Source organism: Corvus hawaiiensis, chromosome 13, assembly GCF_020740725.1.
Source record: "Corvus hawaiiensis isolate bCorHaw1 chromosome 13, bCorHaw1.pri.cur, whole genome shotgun sequence".
Classification (NCBI taxonomy): domain Eukaryota; kingdom Metazoa; phylum Chordata; class Aves; order Passeriformes; family Corvidae; genus Corvus; species Corvus hawaiiensis.
The window spans coordinates 4,381,795-4,401,115 of NC_063225.1; the positions used below are offsets into that span (position 1 = coordinate 4,381,795).

The 19,321-nt window shown below is 40.4% G+C and overlaps 1 protein-coding gene across 6 annotated transcripts in view; it reads right to left on the minus strand.

The window, feature by feature from the left end:
- IL16 (interleukin 16) overlaps positions 1-17,855 on the minus strand; it is a 38,220-nt gene extending 20,365 nt beyond the window's left edge. For 2 of the 6 annotated variants that reach the window (XM_048317711.1, XM_048317708.1), the window contains exons 1-3: positions 17,631-17,854; positions 8,477-8,530; positions 4,685-5,090 (exon numbers count right to left, since the gene is read on the minus strand). In XM_048317711.1, coding sequence (XP_048173668.1) covers positions 4,685-5,090; positions 8,477-8,526 — 456 coding nt within the window. In that variant the 5' untranslated portion in view covers positions 8,527-8,530; positions 17,631-17,854. Of the gene's footprint in view, positions 1-4,684; positions 5,091-7,055; positions 7,075-8,476; positions 8,531-17,630 lie in introns of those variants that run through there. The other 4 variants (XM_048317709.1, XM_048317710.1, XM_048317712.1 and 1 more) reach the window with 4 other exon arrangements.
- Positions 17,856-19,321: the final 1,466 nt, after the last annotated feature.

A 19,321-nucleotide genomic window follows, 5' to 3' on the forward strand; every position in this document is an offset into this window, starting at 1 on the left:
TTATGCATAGAAATACTGCTGATGGTTCCAAGAGTAAAGACAGTATTTATTTTTGTATCCTTCTCCTTTTTAAAGTGTACTGCTTGTTTTGAAAGGTGATTCATAGGTCTGAACATAGTGAGAACTGAAAGTCTGCTAAAGGAAGGCTGGCAGGTTTGGTGTGGGGGCAGGTGGATTCTAGGTCAGCCTCATCTCTTCGTTATTAGAACAAATATTTAAACATGTATTAGCTGCCAGTGAATTAACTCTCTGCTTTGTCTCCCAGCATTGAACACTCTAGGGAAACTTTTTTCTGCATTGTAAGTTCCACTCAAAGCAAAATTTGTATTTAAACTGAGTCTGCTTGGCTGAAAGATAAAAATTAAAGGAGTTTAAGAGCCTTCTTGAATTTTCCACAGGTGAGAATAGATTAACTTTTCTGTGTTTAATTCTGGAAAAGTAATTTGCACATCCAGGCCAACTCTCTCTTCCTGTTCTCCCTTTTTTTCATTCAAAATGCAAAGCTTCTGAGGGTGTTTTTTATCTGCCATTTAAAAGATTTCTTTTTCCTTCGTGCTTTCATTAGACATTTCTAGCCCAGAGTCCTGTCTCAAAACATCTAATTCCAGATGTTGTTTAGAATTAAGGGTAACCATGGCATCTGTGGAAAACTGAAAAACTTTTGTGCACTCTTGAAGTAAGACACAGTAGTTAGATTGTCTGAACTGAAATGTTATGCAAGGCTAGTTCAAGTAAGGTCTTGGACTCAGTTAACCAAGTGCATGACAATGAGCTAATTGACTGCTGGTTTGAAAAAAAAGGAAAAAATAATAAAACAAAAAGAAATATATCTAACAGCAGTACAATAATGTATTTAAATATTTAGCTTTTCTAGTTTTATGACTTTGAAATGGCTGGGATTTCCAAGAGAGTACAGTCTTTGGGGATTTTCTTCAAGAAGGAATTTTTTTCTGCATCAGTTCTAACAGAGAAAGAGCCAGAGTGTCTCTGGCATAAACTCCCTCCACTGGTTCTGACGTACCCAAGCCCAATGCCTTGGTCTTTAAAAAAATATTTATAGTAGATGTAATTCATTTTCCCAGCAGCATATTCCCTTTGAAACCAGTAAAATGGCAGAAGCTGGAAAGCAAGGATGATGCAAGGAGCAGGACATGGGACCAAGTTATGCTCTAGACAGACAATTCAGCACATCAGATATTACAGAAGGACCTTTCCACCCATCATCTGCCCTTTGCTGTGTTTCCCTGGGAGCCTCTGCCTGGCCTGCATTTTGCAGCACACGCTGTGTTCATGGAACAGCCCCTTCCCCAGCTTGGTCTGAGCATGACCTGACTGTTGTGCAGCAAAAGCAAGAAGGCTGGGAAGACAGAAAGAGAGAAGTGTGAAAACTGAGGATAACACATAAATATCTAAATAAATGCAGTCTCCTCTCTTGGCTTTGTTTTTCCATCCTGCCCGTGGGCTTGTGTTTGAGACATTACAGTCTGTTGCCATAGCACTTGTCCTGGTATCACAGGGCCAGCTAACTGGCGTTTGCATGGAGGCAAGTTAAGAAAATTACATTCTGCTGATGACCAAAGGAGAAAAATTACCTTTTGTCTTTTCCCTCCTTCAAGCAGAGGGTCAGGGACCAAAGGAAGCAAGGGTGCAGAAGTTTCTAGAACCAAGCAGAGCCATGCAGTCAGGTCAGCTCGGCTCCCATATTTATTTCATCAAAAGTCAGCCCTTTTGTATTCTGGTTTATTCTAGATGCTATTCCAACCCTGCTGCCAGCCCCACTGGTAGCTCTCAGTGCTTCCCAGTGTGCTGGGGGTGCAGGGAAGAGGGAATGCTTCTTGAAGGAGTAGAAGTGCTTCTAGAAGCAGCTCTCACACTCAGCAGAGCCTGCTGCTCTCTGAAGGAGTTGATATTATCTATTCCTGCCCAGTTCCCCAACAACTGGAGTGATTTCAGTCTGAGCAGGCAAAGGCACCTTCCACAGGGTTTGCTGTGCCCGTGCTCATGGTATCAGATACTGCTTACCATTTCTTTGTTTTTTTTTCCTTTCAGGCCATGTGAAAATTGCTGATTTTGTGAGAAGCAGACTAAAAAGGAGACCTGCTTGTTTATACATGGACCAGCTGGCAGTCCAGCATACCAGACCAAGCACACCTCATCTCAGAAAGTGTCTGAACAAACGACACCAAGGTAACCTCGGGCCTCTAGACACAGCAAGCAATAGTCAGTATAAGTGAATAGTGGATCACGGAAACCAAATGAATTAAAAAACTGTTCATCTGCTCTCATTGCTGACAGAATATTGGAGAAGGGAAAAAAAAAAATCTCTGTTATCTTGTCCTGAAACACTGTTTGATTTGCTAATGGTTTACTGCTTATGGTGAATCCCATGCAGTTAGTAGAGTATGGCTCAGAGAAGTAGTTTAAGGTTTTGAACAGAAAAAAGGATCTTGCATTTTGAATACTGATGTTACAGGTTCCCCCTTACTCTGGAGAAGAAATGCACAGGGAGCATTAAATCATGCAGCACTTTTAGGCATTCTTCTCTCCTTCCTTGTGACATCAAATATTAAGTTGTTCAGTTCTGTGGAAATTATTAACACCTTCAGAGTCACGCTTAGGGCTGGAGGTGCTGGAACGCAGAAGAAAAGTGGAATATCCTCAAGAACACCACAGAAAGAATGGAATCAATTTCCTTGAACAAAGATGAGGATTCTTCAGCTCTGAGTCACACATCATGAATTTCTGAAGTGTCACATTTAGACTGAGAGAGAATTACACTGGAACATGAAAAAATACTTGTTCGACTTCTCAGTGAGAGACGTCTTAAGCTTAAGCTTTGTAAGACATATGGCACAGAAAGATTGTTCTGACAGGCTTGTGCTGTATGGAAGGTAGAGATCACTGCTTTCATACTACAGGGGGAAAGCCTCAGCAGCAGCAGCACAGGACAGGGTTGGTGTGGCTGCTACCAATGTTCATCCTACTTAGCATGCCAAGATAAGGCTGTTTAGAATCACTCATTGATCCATGACTCTGAAAGGTATGGAAGATTAGCAAGTAGCATTTGAAGAGGTTTAGATTGCAATGAGAGCTCTGGAGTGGGAATTTAATGGTACCCATAGTCTACAGCAGCACTAAGCAACCCAAATGCTGCTGTGAGGGACTGAGCTGCTGACTAATTTATGTCAGCATCCATCTGACACATGTTCTTCAGTGACACTCATGCTTCAGCCTGAGAGTGGATTTATACCCTTAGCAGGTCTATTTTATATGTGCAAAGGCATTGAGGGACTGACTCTGTTCCCCAGATCCCTATTTTAGTTGCTTGCCAGCTATAAAAGCAAATGATCTAAACTTACATTCTGCAGCAAGATCCTGAGCAGTTGCACGTGGATATGGATCACAACAGTTGTTGCAGCTCTGCACACTTAGGAGATGAGCAAGCAAATAGACTGTGGCAGCTGACACACACCTAAGTGCTTCAACTTTTTAAAAGAGGAGATGGGGGAGTGCACAGAGGCCAGCTCCTTCTTCACTCAGAGAGAGACATCAGCAGGGTGCATTTGGACTGCTTCCAAAAAGAAGGAGTTGTATGGTTTTGCAGGAGACTGAGTGTGTTTTGGGACTTGGGTCTTGTTTTCTGTCAGAATGCAATAGCAAGCTGGTTTGGTTTTGTCTTCCTGCTGGGACTTTGCCAAGGGTTCACACACCTTGCATCCATCCTGCTGCAGTCTTTGCAATGCTGGGCATGCTGTGGTCATTATCAAGAGTAAGGTGGATTCTGATTTTTAGTAGCACTTGTGCCACTGTGTGTTTAGACATAGAGGTCTAATTTTAGCCAATATATATTTTATTTTATATAAAATAAAATAGAATATACAAGAAATACAATTTAGGTGAAAGAATCAGTTCTTTCACGTAAGCACCTATTTGCACAGATAAAAGGCGTGTAATAAAGGAGGTGCCAGGAGGACACTTGCAGTGAGGTCCCTTTTACACACCGCAGCAGAGAGAGAGCAGGTAGAGAGAAAGTGGAAAAATTAGGATATCCTACAGAAAGTGCTTTCTAAAGGCATCTAAAACATATTGCTCAGACTGAAAAGTTGTTCAGATTGTTAGGGTTCACATAGCTGATTAAAGAATATATTAAATTAAAGATTAAAGAATATATTAAAGAACAATATCGTAATATGAGGCTCTTGGACTTCTTGCATGTCTAGGAAACGTGACATCTCTGGTGGTTTTAGAGCCATCACTACCTTCTTCCTGGATCAGAGGGAAAGAGCATCTGCCTACTGAATCTCCTGTGCCTTACACAGTATTGATACAATTCATGCTTGCGTGGTGTGTGAGATATCATGGTACCACACTACCAGTGCACTTTGCTACAGTGACAGGTTTGTATTTTGAGCTGAAGACTCTACTGCAGATAGAACAAGCTGTGCTTGTCTGAGCACTGAGTGGCCTAGAGGCACTGATTCCAGCAGATTGTCCATCAGCAGGGTGCAACAGCACGGCAGGGAAGCCAATATATTTTCATGCTTTTTATGCAGAGCGGGAACACTGCAGGCTCATAGGCTCTGAAAAAGCCAAGTAGAGCCCTCAGTTCCTGAGAAATATTAATTAATCCATTTAGAATTTACTGCAGTGGGGAACATTACAATACACAGCACAAGTTGCCTACCTTGGTGAGGAACTTTCTTCTGGTGTTGTTGCAGTTCTCATTTGCTGCAGATTTGGACTGGAGAATGCTGGTGACCACACATGGAGGATCAGGTGGGCTGTCTTCTGTCTCTGATGTCCATGGCAGCTGTGTCCTGGGACAGCAGTCAAAATCCTCTTGGCCCCAGCTGGTAGAGATCTCAAAGGAATCGGGGCATTTCTCGTCGGGACTTGAGCCGTCATCGCTGGTTTTGGCGTTGCAGAGTATAAGTGATCTTGAAATGGAGCGAAACTTTCTTGACTTCCTGTTCCCAGCATGGTTCTTTTGATCCATCTTCAGAGAGCCGCTGCTCTTTTTCCTGTCATTCTCCCATTTATGTGGCATGATACTTTCAATAATTTTCTCTGCTTCTCTTGTGCTAAATATCCTCCAGGAAAGGAAATATAAAAGTAAGTTGTAATATACCCCACTTTCTCCCACTTAAAAACCTACGCTACTGGAAAGCCCTAATGAATAAATCGAATCAACAGAGCCTTTCAGTCTGAGAACAGCCACGTGATATCTCATGACTTGCTAATTCTGCTTCTGTGCAGAGCTCTACTAGATTCTCCTTCACCTTTTCATTCTCTTGCCATGTTACCCAAGCAGAGTGGAGTGCTTTTAATAAATGTTTGTGATGCTTCCATTGTCTGCTTGCTTTGGGCATCTGCTGAATTTGCATGTTGAAATCCCAAACTGAAAAGGAAGATACTTTAAAAGCATTATTCTATCTGCCTAATACTATTTGGAAAGAAGAAGCTCCTTCTGAAGTTTGATTCATGAAACCACTATAATTCAAAGCAGATTAATCAAATTGTCGACACTAAGTTCTCTGCCTGGCACATCCGAGTTGTAAGTGGTTTAGCAAAAGTAGATCTTAGCCTTGAGAGAGTAAGGAATGTCAGGCTGCCATAAAATTTCAACCTTTGCAAACCAGAACTCACTTAAGGCTGTGCATTTAAGAGTAACAGAGAGATCCAGTGAAGCACTTAAGATGTGAATATCTGATTAGGGATTGAACTCTGCAAAGGAATACAGCTCCAGTACATCAATCAAAAAGTGTCCTATTACAGAAATGGTTTGTTTCAGCACATGATTCAGCATATAAAATTAAGATAAATTGGAAAAAAAGATAAACAATCAAAATGTAGCAAAGGTTGGAGGTTTTATAAAATGAGTAACGTAATGAGCATTTTAAGATAACAAATGGGAGTTCTGTAAAATTCTTTTTCTCTCAGAAAAAGCTTTCTAGAAATGCTGTGGTAAGTAGGTGTCAGTGCTGAAAATTCAACACCAGGACATCTTAATTAATTAATTAATTGAAATTAATTACTTTGACTCTCTCACCTTTGTTTTATCATCATATTTACTACACAAACTTTCCTATTCTCCTCACAGAACCTAACTGATACTGTATGTTGCCATTCTGGAGAAAATAGGAATTTAAACTTAAGTATTGCATAAATCAAAGATTCTGTGGGTGTATAGGAGTATACGTCAAGTTCTCCAAAGCTGGTGTGCTTTCTGCCCCTCTCTGTGTGTCTTTGGGATCCTCTCTGCTCCTGTGGGAGAGTCTGACCCCCCTGGACTGGAACAGGGCAGTGGAAGTCACTGGGCTCCCAGCCTCCCTGCCATTGGCATGAGGGAAGCTTTCAGAGTCAACCTGAGCTTGCATATTCTCCAGTCCCTTCAATTCACAGAACATTCTACTGTTTTCTTCTTTTAGAGTAGCCTCTCTGATGAATGACGAGATTGGTGTGATGGAGAACTGCCCAGCAGCACAGCCACTCTCCCTCCCTGTGACACAGAGCACACCAATGTAAGGTCTGGAGATCTTGTTTGTGTCTTTTAAAAGATGCCCTTTTTAGTGTTTTGGTAAGCCTAAAGTTTTAGGCTACCATCATATCCGTGAACTAAATTGCAGGTTTTGAATTTGGAAATCCCTGTTAGCATCTCTGCTGTATTAGGAAATTCATCTTGCTAAAGCCTATGATGTCGTGTTTCCTGTATGTCTAAATGAAGGTAAAAATGCAATCTGGCCCATCAGAACAGAATGGGGAGTTGAAAAAGAAAAGATGTCTGAGGTGAGGGGAATTTCTGCAAGTCTCTACTCTCAGCACCTGGGTAGGAAGCAACAGGGCTGGAAGTGAGTGGAGTGTGCATCACTTGAAACTCTGCAACAGGGATCAGTGCTCCTGGCAATTGCTATTAGACACTGGTAACAGCAATGTCACAAATGAACCCCAGTTACACATCCAGACCCAAACAATCCTGCCTGTGTGGGGAAACTAAAAGAAAGGACACTTTTCATTCAAGGATTTCAGTGTTGTACAAACATTAACCACACTCTTACTTTTCTCGAAGAGGAAGAATTTAAAAAGAGCTATTTAGCATTTGGATAAGCAGAGGACTTGATAGCTTAATGGTCAAAATGCAGCTCTCTGGAGACTGGCATGCTAGAATGAAGTCCTTTCTTGCTCTGCCTGAAGCTGTTGAGCTTAAGAAGGGAGAACTGCCACCAGTATTAAATCTCCAAGAGGTGCCTCTCTGGCTCTGCTAAACATCTGGGATGCAGGGACACATAGGAGCACCTGTTGACACAGTGAAGGAAACACTGGTCTAAGTGCATTCTTCTTCCCCATCCCCTTGTAATGCTCCTGAGGAGTTTCACCTTATGCAGAGAGAACTCTTTGCCCTGCTGCAAAGAGTTTCCTCAGCTGTTTCCTCCTCCCCCACCCCCATGAGAGTTCCATCCACTCAAAGGCCAAGTTTAACCCTGAATGACTTACCTAATCCCACAGTGAGCCAGTGGCTGATGTGAAAATAAACCCAGTAGACCTGAAGACTTCCAGTTAAATACTTGCTCTTGCTATAAGTATTAGATCACAAGTCCTACTCAAGGCAACGTTCTTTCCAGAGCTGCCGATTCAGGGTTGCATAAGTGACAGAAATATAGGAGGTACCAAAAACATAGTCTATAAGTTTTCCAATAAAAATATCCAGAAATATTATTTTATGCAGCATACAATATCACCAGGGCCAGAGAAGCTCTATGATTCATTGCCATCTTCCACCAAATTTAATTAGAGATATTGATGGCATGGACAATTACTTCTAAGTCAATTCTCCAAACCATTCATCTTTTTCTCCAGTGCACTCACTGCTTGTCATTTTTTTTTGCCATTCTTATACCTCCAGATCGCCTGATGGAAGCTGTCTGTGGTTTGTAATGCAAACCAAATGTTCCTTCTCTGTTTCATTTTTTTTTCCCCCAAGCTTTATTTTTCCAGCTTTAAATCTAAAAAGCCCAAACTCACTTTGTCTTCTGCAAACAAAATACATGATCTGAGCTGTGGCCATTTGGTTCAAATTTTTGGTTGGATATTAAACCAAGCATTTACAAGATACAAATAATTTGGTGTAGTTCCCAGATTGAATGCAAATGCTCTGCTGTTAACCAGACAGTAGAAAAGACAGAACTTTACTAGCAAGAACAAGGTGAGTTTTACATTACCGAGTGCTAGCAGCATCCTCTTTTAATCTAGATCTTGCGTCCTAATTTAATCTAGATCTTGTGATCTTACTCAGATTCATTACTGAGCAGTACTATTAGCACTGAACTACTGCAGATGTCTAGGGTTTCCACACAGTAGGAAAAGCTAAAGATTTGGAAGCTTTCTAATAAAGAGTAAGAAACTCTCAGAGAGTTGAATTAAAAAATAATAACAAAAAAAACCCTAATTGTAAAATAAAAATTCAAAAGGAGGAACTTACAACAGCGAGGCAGACAAACCTGACTCCTGCAGAAGGCTGTTCCTCTTCATAGGCCTGGCAAAAAAGACAGTGAATAATTGAAAACACACTCTCCTGGTGCCATGTGACTCAGTTTCAGTAATTCTGCTCAGTACATTGGAACGGAGCTATTGTCTCCTAATTGAGGAAAATGTCAGCAAGGCTAGATAAACAAAAGCAATGGGATGCAGTATTGGGGAAACTGTTTCCAGCAGGCTCCCAGCTACCCAGAGATGGCAGGACCATTTAAGGAGTTTGTGTCATTTGTTTTTACCCATCACTCTCTGGTCCTAGGATTGATGGGGTTTGGGCATGTTAGACCTACCTGAGGGGACTTGGGGCAACAGCAGAGTCTGTGTAATCCAGTGAAGGTTTTCTGTTGGAGGCTGAGATGGCAGGCATGTTCCTTGTATTTTTCAGCAGATATTTTAATATTAAGCTAGGAGGAGTTTCACAAATTCCACTCTGGGGGCAAAACATATTAGGTGGCATTCTTGAATGCCAGACCCCTGTATTGTTCACCATGAACACAATCAACCTACAAGTTCTTAAATACTTTCCCTTTTATGGGCTACACTGCAACTTTGTGATCCCACCCGAGCAAGGAGTCAGAAAATTGTTGTTTATCACACAGATCATGTCAGTCCCCACCTGTCGACCCTCAGTTGTGCTCAGACAGGCAAAAAACAATCTTGCTGCAGAAAACGGCTTGCTCTCAATAAATTTGTGACAAGATTCATAGGGAGTTTGTAAATTTAAAAAAAAAAAAACCTCCATAAAAGAAAAAATTGTATCTGAAACAGTTAATATTAGTTTATTGAAATAATCAGGCCTCTTTAGAGTGTTCTCATAAACCATAAATCTTGTGCTTTTCAGGAAAATGTAAGCATAAACCTGGCCCTGTCTGGTCATGGAAATGGTCAACATGAGAGTGCTTAAACAGCTGCTGCCCTCTGTGTTCTGTGTCTTAAAGCTCCTGGTCTTATTGCTCTGTCACTAACCTTGCAAAAGAGGGAGAGGAATTATAAAATAGGTTTAAAATATTGCGCAGGTAGGGTCTCATGCTTAGTGGTCCTATGACTTCTAGGTAAAACACAGACTGTAAGGACAAACATCTGTTCCATGAGAATGATTCCCATCCTGGGACAAAAAGGGAAGATGAACTCTCTGCCCTGTACCGTGTCTACAGGAGCCCTGGAAAACTCTGTCCTTGACAACACAGTTGTGGGCATTCTGTATTTTAAATGTTCATCAAGACAATTTGATGTTATTTTCCTAACATCTAAGTTTTTGGGATATTAGTTCCCCAAAGGAAATCTTCTCTAAAGGACACAGTTTTTACATGACTCACTGGTTAACAAATGATGTGGAACATTACCCAACTCTTTCAGAAGAACCAAGACTTGGTGCTGAGTAGTGATCAACAGTTACGAGGTAGCTTTCCTGGAAAGGACGAGAAATAGGGAGCTGACTTTTTATTTTGGGGAAGAGTTTGTCCCTGTATTTGAAGAGAAAAGGCAGTGGCCTTGTACATAAAATGGGGTTTTATATGTGGTGCTAGCACTGTAAAAACGAAATATCAACAAGGAAGCAAAGCCACATACTGTTTACCACTTCACTGTCTTTCACTACAACACACACATGTTTTTGTTTAGCAATAGAGAACTCATTCACACAAAATCTCAGCAGTCCCTGAGCTCTGATCCAAGCTGATTGAGCTGGAAGCTCCAAAGCATTGGAAAGCTTGCTTTATTTCTTCCCATTGTCACATGCTTTTGCATTTCCTGACTATGGACTGAATAATGTCATCCCTAAGCCACTGGGAGTTTTGTTCATTCCAAGTCTGGACTTCTGCCAGGGCCAGCAGCAGAAACATAAATATCACAAGGAGGGGCTGTTTTTTCATGTTGCTTTACTCTAACCTTTTGCAGTTTTTTCCATCTTCTCTGTACAGTAATTGTTCAGTGCCCAGTGGTGAACAGAAAAGCAGGTTTTTAGAAGCCATAAGGAAAAGGAGAGAGAGAGAGAACTTCTACTGTGCCTGCCTTGTTGCACTAATGGTATGCTTTGATATTGGATACTGTGGTCAATCTTCATTACTTAGCTCAAAGGTAGTGTAGCAGGAAAAAGGCATTGAACACTGATCAGAGGCTGGAATTTTGTATTAAAAGATTGAAATTATGTGGACTCTCCTCTGCAGAAAGGAACTGCATTGATAAAAGTTTATGAGATAATAGGAAATATGAGGTAAATCAGTGTGGTTTCTTTACTTCCTTCTCATGTGAGGGACAGGAAAAGAATGTGGTAAAAATAAAGAGTGTTCAAACAAATAAAAGGAAATACTTAAAATCTAAAGCATAATGAATCTGTGGAACAAGAAGGCAGCAGATATCATGGGCACTTTGAAGTTAGCTGTTTTGTCTTTGGTTTCAGTCGGAGATTTCACCCCAAGAGGGTGCAGCAGCTCCTGCTCCAGAATGAAAGTCAAACAATGCAGTTCGCAGACAGAGTGATGCTCCTGCCATGGGATAGTTACCATAAAACGGAGTAAGTTGCTGATGTCTGGAGTTAGTGTCTATTGGCAGTGGGTAAAGGAAAGAGAGGAGCCACTGGATTTAATACTTATGGCAATTCTTCTCTCTTGCATGGCTAAAATCAGGATGTGTCTGGAACCATAGCAGATACAGGAGTCGATCCCTCTTTTCTCCAAATTGTTTTCCATATACACAGGTTTGGATTCTAGAGGACAAATATGCAGACTATTCAGTACCAAATATTTTGCCTGTTGCTACTGGTGATAACCTTTTCCAAAAAGGAACATATAAATTTAAACAGGACATTAGTACTGGGCAAAGCAGATCTAAGTAATGATGGAACAGCCTCAGTCCTGATCTCCACCCAACTGCAAATACTGCTTGTGTTAACATGAAAGAAAGCCAATAGTTTGGAGTGTTCAAGTTTTGTCCTGTCTTTACATTATTCAGCAAACTGATCAATGACTTTTGCCTTAAACACAGTCACAGTTTTCACATTTGCCATATTCCAGACTACAGTTATGTTGCACAGGACAATCCATCCCCTCATTGCTGCTAAGGCAGGCTGGAGTAGTCATCTCTGTCTTGGGTTTCATGACGTTCACACTGCCCTTCCATCCATGAGAACACAGCAACACGGCATGCTGAGTCACTCTGAAAGCCCAGCTAATCCAGTATCCTTCTCCAGAAATAACTGATGGCAATTGTTTCAAAGGGATTAAGTTGTTAAAGAAAAAAAAAAAAAAAAAGATAGAGTTTGCTTTCAGGAAGAGTTCCTGAGTACCTTGTTGGTAGAGTGGACTGGCACTCAGAGGTTTTTGTATACTATTCCAAAATTCTTGGACATATCATGTTATGATATGACAGTCTTGTTTTACCAGAAGTTACAGCCCCATCATAGATAAGTATTGCATTGTGTCAAATTAGGTGAATCTCTTTCTAATTCCTTTTGTTACTTGGTACCTAACTTTTGCCAGGCAGCACAAAGATTTTTTTTTTTTTTTTTTTTTTTTTTTTGCTTGTACACATGAAATGAATCCTGTGTAGTAGAACTGTAATTTATCCATTTCTGGCTCCCATTAAGCTTTTGATTTCAAGAGTATCCACAGGCAATCAGTTTCATGTGTTACATATAAATGTACTTCCTTGTAATTGTTTTAAATTTGTTGCCTCTAAGATTTGTTCAGTTCTTGTACTAGGAAAAATATTCTGATCTTCACATCTCCATGGAATCCTTTTCTCATTGATCTTTGTACTGATGTCATATTCTATCTTCTACAGACTTTTATCTTTTTTACTTCTGCCCCTCCTTCCAGCTTCACGTTGCTTACATATGGTTGGAACTCCTCCTTTTGCTTCAGATCCTTTTTGAAAAAATTCACTTCCTTTTGTGAACTTTATTACCTGACTATTTCATGATGGTATCCTCCAGCTCTGCAACCTCCTAGACTGTTTTCATGTGAATTGCTTTCCTGTGAATTAATAAAAGTTCCTAGACCTTGTCTTGCCAGAAACATTTGTGTTTCATGACTTGCACTCCCACTCTGTGATTACGAACCTTTCTTGTTGCAGTGCCCCAGAGATGAGCAGTAAAATACTGCTTACATAGTTCCATGCAAGAGGGTCTAACACTAAGTGTACACCCACAAAAAGTATTTTTACCTCATCTTGGGAGCATACCCTGGAACTCCATGAAGAATATGTTACTTTACGCATACAATGCTTTGTTTGCAGAAAAAGTAGCCCATGTGATTTACGTAAGTGACTGTGCTGAGAGTGTGTGATTGAAAAAGTGCAGCACTGTGAGTGTAGAGGGTGTTGGCTGTAGCCATGCTGGGGTGCATGAGACAAGGCAAGACTGGTACCCTTTCAACTAAGTGCTGTGGGCTGTATTGTTATTTTAATATTTTTATGGTGTGTATATAGACTACGTGTATGACATTATGTTGGCCTTCGAGAAACACTAAATATTTATGTCAGCTATGAAGTTGCTAAATATCTGGTACTGAAGGAAAGGCCCATTTTTTTTCAAAACCACTGACTAATGCACAGTTTATAACTTAATGCAGCACCAGTGTAGTAAAAGCATTATGTGAGCTCTCCTGTATGGTGTCAGTCAAATTTAAACAAATATTTTTAAAAGTTATGACTTTACCTCTTCTTTCCACATTTCCAGTCACATAATGCTCCTTTTTCATCTGACTCAGTATTCCCTCTAATTTATAGTTCCCTAAACTGTAGGCAGACATAAAGGGCCCTTTAGGTTGAATGAAAGGAGAATTATCAATAGCAAAAACTATGATTTATAAGGGAAAAAAACATAAAGGGCAAAAGAAAACTGAATTTATTCTACCTGCAAAAAGGATATGAAAATTTTGTCTATATTTTTCATGAGTTCAGTTAAAAGGTGTATTTAGACCTGCCTTTTTTTTAACCTTTTATTGTGAATCCATGTTGGATTCTGTCATATTTGTTGCTACTACCTTCTTTACTCCTTAAACAGCTAGATGTGAATGGATGGAAGTACTGAAAAGGTGAATGTACTCAGTCCACCTGAGAAACAGTGGCAGAATTTGCTCTGTATTTCACACTCTGGTCCGGGCATCACTTGCTACAGCAGCCTGATCTCAGGCTCAACAGAGTCAGGGGCTTGTTATACTTTAGCATTTCACAGATAACCTGTGTGGTCCTGTCTGAGTTGCTGGGTTTGTTGGTTTGGGTTGAGTTGTTTGTGGGATTTTTTTTGAAGGGGAGAAGGTATTGCTGAGTGTTTTAGGGTGTTGTTATGGTTTAGTTTGGGCTTTTTCGTTTGTTTCTTTGTTTTTCTCAGGTAGCGTTGTCAGGGATTGGTGATGAATTAAGCAACCTCTTCTCTTGGATATCTGTGTCTGAATAAAATGACTTTACCACATTTGTACCGTTGTCATTTCAGGCACAAGGTTTAAGCAGTAGCTATTTCTTAGTATTTGTCATTCCTGGAGCTTGGCAGAGGCAAAGCTACTTAACACAGGCTGCTTCTTAAGGCTGCATTAGAAAAGTCTTGAGGGCTCTTCACGTTTCTGCTGCTGCACCTTATCTCTAAGGCTGTGACAATCAGAATGAAGCTGAGCAGACAGTTTTTGTTTGTGGTGTTGAAGATAACAGTATGAAGTTCCAATGGCAGCTCTCTTGTTCTTTGGCAATACTGTAGCTTTTAACTCTGACTTTAGTGGCAGTGCACACCACACGTCACTCCACCAGCATTATTGTTGACAGAAAAATGAGGTTATTTTACAGGTTTCCCATGAGGGAAAAGGTATGATCTGTCACATAAAAGGTCCCTGGTAAGGCACAAAACACAATGCTTCTGGCGCTTCATGAGATCTGATGATACCTTGGTCATAGGTGGGATAAATGGTGCTGGGGTCAGCTGTAGGATCCCAAACAGTCAGGATTTAGTGTCTGTGGGAGATTACTTTTCTTCCACATTTTGAAAGCAGCCTACACTTCCAGAGCAGCATCTAATGTTAAGTAGTTTAGAGCTAGTGGCTGAGAGATCTCAGCTGAGGATTCCTGATCTTGGGTTTTGCTTTTTCTGCAGAATCAGTTTTCAAGCCCAGAAGAAGTTGTTCTAATTAGCTAGTATAATTAACCTGTCGAACAGAAAATGTTAACCTGTAATTCCTGCACTGCTGAAAATAACTCCTACTCCATCTAAAGCTTATCTCTTAAAATAAGCACCAAATCTGAATGTAAAGACATTATTACACTGATCTTGGAAACTTGCTATACACTCAGAGTGTTACACTGCTTAGTTACCATGTCTTTTAAACATCACTGTGTCCTCATTTGCCTTTCTCCCTGTGCTGGCCCAAAAGAGCTTGACTATTGCTTTTATGGCCCAGTAAAAGCCTATGATCCCTTCCCCTGCACTTTTTATGAATATCAGTAGGAGGACCATGGAGTGAGAGGAGTCATGGAAGAGCAGCTATAAACTGGATTGTGGAACAGACTTTCTGCCTCCAGACATGGGGCTGACTTGTGAACAGACTCTGGAAAGGCTCTCTGGATCCACACAGAAAGCTGGTGTGAAACAGTGTGCTGACACTCACACAGTGCCATCTACTACACAGGCTTGGTGTGCTTGGCCACCGAATGACCCTGACCCCGCAGCAGAGATGTGCTCAGGGAAGTCAAATTTTCCAGTGTCCTTTTCTTATGTATGCTCATTTTTGATCCAGAGAATACCAAATAATGATTTCCACAAGAACTAATGCTATATCCTTTGTCTCAGTTTGGATTTCCCAAAAGAAGCAGCTCTTCTGGGATTTAACTCCCAAGTAATTGTCCAAAACTCTGTTCCAAGATGAAAATATGACCAGCAATATTACCCAGGATTTTCTTTTTCTGGTTATTTCCTTTTTATTTCAACATCTTTTAAACTGATTATAAATTTTTGTCTTTTTATTCACGGACTGAATCTTTAGAGAGTCAACTCAAACATTTAGGAATACCCAGACATTTGGGAGTTGCGTAAGTTGAGGGGTTTTTTTTCTTATTTCTGGCTAAAAGAAAGGACCCTAGATGTATAAAATTGGTATCAGGAAAATGATAAGACTTTGACAATATCAGTTTAGGCTTTGTATTAATCTTGGGCAAAGAAGTAAACTACCCATAACTGAACCTTACCAACCACATCTAATGCACTATAAAGCAGTGAAAATCTGCCCCAGCTCATTTTTGACTGAACACTCTAATTGAGTCTGGAGATCTCCTTCCAGCTCTGATGGCAACTTGCTGGTTTGACCCAAGGTTTGCTTTCCCTCCCTCTGAATCCTTGTCCTTATCAAAGAAAGAGGTTTATGGCCTTGTGGTCACCTTCTTTCTTGGGTGTGTGGGGTGAGAATTTCTCTGATGAAAAGTACTGGAAGAAAATTAAATGTTTGTTGCTTGTTTTTTTTAATGGGACAGTGGACAAAATAATTAACAACTGGTCTTAGAACACAACAAGAATTTGCTCGTGTCAAGTAATGCTATCCTACAGCAACCCATCTCCTCTTAAGCAGAATCTATTGCGTACAAAGCTTACTCCATATGATGGGGCATGGAAGCTATCTGACAGGGTGCAGTATGTGCCACGCTGTAACACAGGGAGCAGAAATGGTGTAACAGCAGGAGGCAAATAAAGCAGCAGATCACATCCCCGGTGTTCTCTGACAGCAAGGAGCTGCAGAAGCGATGAGGAGCCTGTCAGGTCAGTCCTGCAGCACAAAGCGAGGCAATTTGACAGCCCCACAGCTTTATGTCATCCCTGGCACAGGCTGGTACAGCGGGGGAGCAGGGGAGTGTTTTGTCCCCACCTCCACGCTGGGAGCAATCCCCCTGCAGAGGAGCAGCAGGGGCTGCTCCAAAGCCCCTGCAGTGACTGCGTGTCCCAAGGCTCTGCTCAGCAGGAGCTGTGTGCCCAGCTCAGGGCACACCAGCTCCACCAAACCAGCCTGCCCTGGCAGTATGGAGAGCCCAGCATCAATATCCGTGTGCTATACCAGCCAGCCTGCACCTTTTTCTGTGGGCTCATCCTGTTTGAATCAGTTACTAATGAGGCACATGATAAAGGGCACTATTAAGTGAACACTGCATTAATAATGCTGGCAAGGTTTCAAGTCTACAGATGTTATTTATAATGCATGACTAAACAAATACGTATCCCCTTTGAGACTGAGACTCAGGAGCAATTTACTGATTTCCTGTATAGGCTAGTTCATACAGAGATTTGAGTAAATACTGCTTTTGAGTGTCTTGCTTGGATCTATGCTCTGGAACTGTAGTAGGCAATTCTATTAATGTTTAATTTTAAAATAGTTTGAATATGTGTTTTCAGATTATTAGATACTGCCCCTTTCTAGTTCTCATCGAGGAATACATTTTTTCTGTATTGCTTCTTTAAAGAAAAATAAAATATTCAAAGAATGTAGCCTTCAGCTACACAGCACGGTGGAAATGAGTAGAAAGGTTAGAGAAAATTCTGGGAAAAAAATGGGCTTAGCAAAAGCTAAAATAAATCTATTTAAACCCTATATCCTCTCCTTTCCATCGGTTTTTGAAATTAGTTAACCTTATTTATGAAATTTAGTTGAGATACTTTGTAGATTTAAAATGTTTCTAAGTAACGAATCATTTGATCTGTGATTTTGTTTCTTTTCTGCCTCTTATAATATTGCAGGTATCCAGAGGCCTTCAAAACTGAAGAAAGCTGTGAACTCACAAAAGTCTCTGGTCCACTCTGCAGGCTTTTATACACATCAAGAGAAAAAGGAGAAATATTTTACAGCAAACTAGAAGGGTCCTAAATTAAGGTACTTCCATGTAGAGCATCTCTGTTTAATTAATAATGCTGATCATTGAACAATAATAATTTGCTTCAAATTTCTCAGATAATTTAAAAACAAAGCAGTGATAACACTGTATAGACAGACAAAAACATAATTTGTGAAATACCTCTTATCTGCTTATTCTTCTCTTTCAAATTCTGAAATTAAAGCAGTTGAAAATAATACATACTGACATGTAATGAGAGCTGACTGCATGATGCCCAAATAATTTGCTATAAAAATATCACTTACCATTGCCAAGTATCTTCTTATTTAAATCTGCTATTATCATTTCTTCTTGGATTTGAAATACGCAGGAGAGTCCATTCCCAGTGTGCTAAATACTTGAGAAAATAATAAATGCGGTGTAACTCCACAGTGTTTGGATGTTTGACTGTAATTCCTAAGCATTCAAAGTGACTACTCAATATAACAACTTTTCCTCTGCAGAAAATGCCTCGCTATTTGCCAGCAAATCTTTAGTGCTTTAGATTGGGTATTTCCAACTACCGCCCTACTTGCTAGGCAGATGTGTATAAAAGAGATGTTATTTCACTGAATCAACCACTGAGATCGTAACCCTTTTCCTGTACCACAAACAGAAATATAAAACCTCAGACTTTCCTTTTGGACTTTTACTGACTTGTGTCTGTTGTAAGAAAGCAAAACACAACTAGTCCAAGCACTAATATATGGAAAATGTGTTAAAACGTTTTAGATCATCTCATTGCTTCTCATTCCTGCAATTCATTGGTTAACTGGCTCCTTCTGTGTTTATGTAGTTGCATGGTACAAATACAACACCTAAACTTCTCGCCCAAAGTTGAAATGATTCATTTATTACTTTTTACACCACCCCCAGGAAAAAAAAAAAAAAGGAAGAAAGAAAACACACAGTGCTCATTTAACCCAAGTGAGTGAAAACGTCTTTCATAAGGTCTGTAAGAGCTTTAGGAGGTTTTCCTTTGGTGAATAAAGTCTGTGTAGTGGAGGGAAGAGCTTTGTCTGAGGATGGCAGAATTCAGGCTACAGCAAACAGATGAACTAGGATCCTTTTGCTGGGTGAAAATAAGGTAATAGTAAAGGAGGTGCAAGTGTAATTTATTCATATGAGATCAATTGAGATGGAGTCATTGTTCTGAGTGGAGGCAGGACGAGAGAGGAGGTATTTTTGTGAGGGTAGTGTCTTGCTCTCTGGAATTAGATCAACATTTATTTAGGTCCTTTTGTGAGGTGATTATCTATCTAGATAATACATAGGCTTTCCATCTTCTGGGTGCTTATAAATATTAGTTAACCACATTAATTATAACCACAGTGGGGAAAGCACGAGCAGAACAATAAATGAGGCCCACACTAAGAAGTGGAAAACAGGATTAAATGAAGACATTTCCTCTGCTTCTTTTTCTGTAGTGCAGGGCATGGGGCTGTGTGATAAGGCACCATTCCATAGGATGCACCACCCTGATCTCTGATACTGCCTGTGGGTCCAGTCACTGTTAGACAGAGGGGATTACAACGGGTAACCCTTGTTCTCCCAACAGCTCTGATGGGATAGTTCCTCTGCCTTCATTCATCCTCCTCTCCAGATGGACACTAGACTTAATCAGCTTCTAGCCCTAACAGCTTGTTTCAGGACCACAGCTGGAATCAGCATGTCTAGACTAGCAGTGATTTATTCTTGGCTCTCAGACCTATGTGCATGCTACTATTCCATATGCTTCCTGTTAGAGAGGTAATAATGCCATTTCACAGCACAACTTCAGTTTTTCTTTCTTCCTCCCCCTTTTATTGTAATTAGACATTATTTTGCTTATGTAGGAAAATGTCCTGCCCCTGCTCTGAAACAGATCAAACTTCCAGAAAAACAAAATAAAATTCACAAAGGAAACAGTTAAATTTTCTGACTGCCTTCACTGTCAGAGAAAATGCTCAACATATTT